The following is a 1,615-nucleotide window of genomic DNA, read 5'->3' as shown; positions in this document are numbered from 1 at the left end:
GAGGTCGAGAGCGCACTGGTGAGGGCTCTCGTTGGGGCCCTACCAGAGGCGCTTAGGGCGCTGGAATTCAACCTCCCGCAGCCCGTGAGAGCGGCGGAAGCGATGGGGCCCCAGCCCGCACCAAGCGCGCCCGCCAAGGAAGGGAGGGGGAAGAAGAAGAAGGGAAAAGCGGAGGCCCCCCTCCCCCAGGCAAAGGCATGACGCCGGCCGCGGTGAAAAAGCCCGCGGCTCCCCTGGCTGGAGCAAAGAAAGCGGCCAAGGGTGAAAGGGGGGTGGCGGTTAATCCGCCTCCCCCCCTCTGGCAGACCGGCCCCGGACACAACCGGGGCCGGTCGTCGGCCCGTCATCCGTCCGCCGGCCTGAGGTCCCTTGGGCCAAAGTGTTGAGGCGGAGGGCCAAGCGGAAGAGAGGGGAGAGACCCGAGAAACCCGCAAAGAAGGCGGGTGCTGGGCTGGGGGAAGTCGCTGGCGGTGGCGGGACGCCCCCGCGAACGCCGAAGGTCGGAGGATCTCCCCGAGGGGTTAGACCCCTTAGGACCGCGGCGGTCATGATCTCATGCCCGCCGGACCGGTATGCGGAAACCCTCAGGGATGCCCGACAGGGGATTAACCCGAGGGACATGGGGATTGAGGGTCTCCGGAACAGACGGGCCCTTACCGGGGCCCTAGTTCTGGAGATACCGGGCCCCAACAGGGAGGAGCAGGCGAAAGACCTGGCCGCCAGGCTTACAACCCTGCTGGCGGGCAAAGAGGGGGTGAGGGTCTCCATCCCTGGCAGAACAGCGGGTCAGGGACCTAGACGACTCCGTTACAAAGGTGGACGTGGCGGAAGCGGTGGCGAGTTTGGGGGGCTGCGCGCCCGAGGAGCTGAGCGTGGGGGCCATCAGGCTGGCCCCAAATGGACTGGGCACGGCCTGGTTGCGTTGCCCCTTGAGGGTAGCGCAGGCCGCGGCCAAGACGTCCCGCGTCACGGTGGGCTGGGCCAGGTGCCGAGTGGAAGTCCTCCCGGCACGTCCCCTGCAGTGTTTTCGGTGTCATCTGGCCGGACACGTGGGGGCCGCATGCGGCAGTCGCGACGACAGGAGCGACTGCTGCTATAAGTGCGGCAGGCCTGGCCACGTAGCGAGAGACTGCGCGGCGGACAAGCCGGATTGTCCGATCTGTAGGACTAAAGGCAAGCCTGCGGAGCATCGGGTGGGCAGCAAAGCCTGTCCGGCCAGCAGGAGAGCGAAAGGTAGGAGAGGACAGGCTCCGGTAAGGACGCCGACGGCAACGGTGGTCGCCTCTCCAGCTGGAGGGGAGATGGCCGGAATGGGTGAACCGCCTCAACAGGCGGTTGAAAACATGGAGGTAACCATGGTGGAGGGGGAACATCAGTGAAGTTATGCCTCACGCCATCCCCCTCCTTCATGCCAACCTCAACCACTCCCGCGCGGCCCAGGACATGTTCGTTTATGGCCTCGCGGAGAGTGGTGCGGGTTTGGGGATCGCCTCGGAGCCGTATAGCGTACCTGGGGGCAGCCCTTGTTGGTTTGCCAACGGGTGTGGCTCCGTGGCGATCATATGGCGCCCGGCCGAGGGCCGCTCTCCCTGCCGGCTGTTAACGTCCGGCACGG

General features: G+C 66.6%; 1 protein-coding gene across 1 annotated transcript; it reads left to right on the top strand.

Annotated features, from left to right (window-relative positions):
• The first annotated feature begins 619 nt into the window (after positions 1 to 619).
• Positions 620 to 1,379, top strand: LOC105450304. Its single transcript, XM_011690088.1, has 2 exons — positions 620 to 754; positions 816 to 1,379. The coding sequence occupies exons 1-2, from the start codon at positions 620 to 622 to the stop codon at positions 1,377 to 1,379; spliced, it is 699 nt and encodes a 232-aa protein (XP_011688390.1).
• The last annotated feature ends 236 nt before the right edge of the window (positions 1,380 to 1,615 follow it).

Source organism: Wasmannia auropunctata, unplaced genomic scaffold, assembly GCF_000956235.1.
Source record: "Wasmannia auropunctata unplaced genomic scaffold, wasmannia.A_1.0 LD336064.1, whole genome shotgun sequence".
In the NCBI taxonomy this organism is placed as follows: Eukaryota; Metazoa; Arthropoda; class Insecta; order Hymenoptera; family Formicidae; genus Wasmannia; species Wasmannia auropunctata.
The sequence above is the reverse complement of the archived record's forward strand: the minus strand, read 5'-3'. Positions and strand labels throughout refer to the sequence as shown.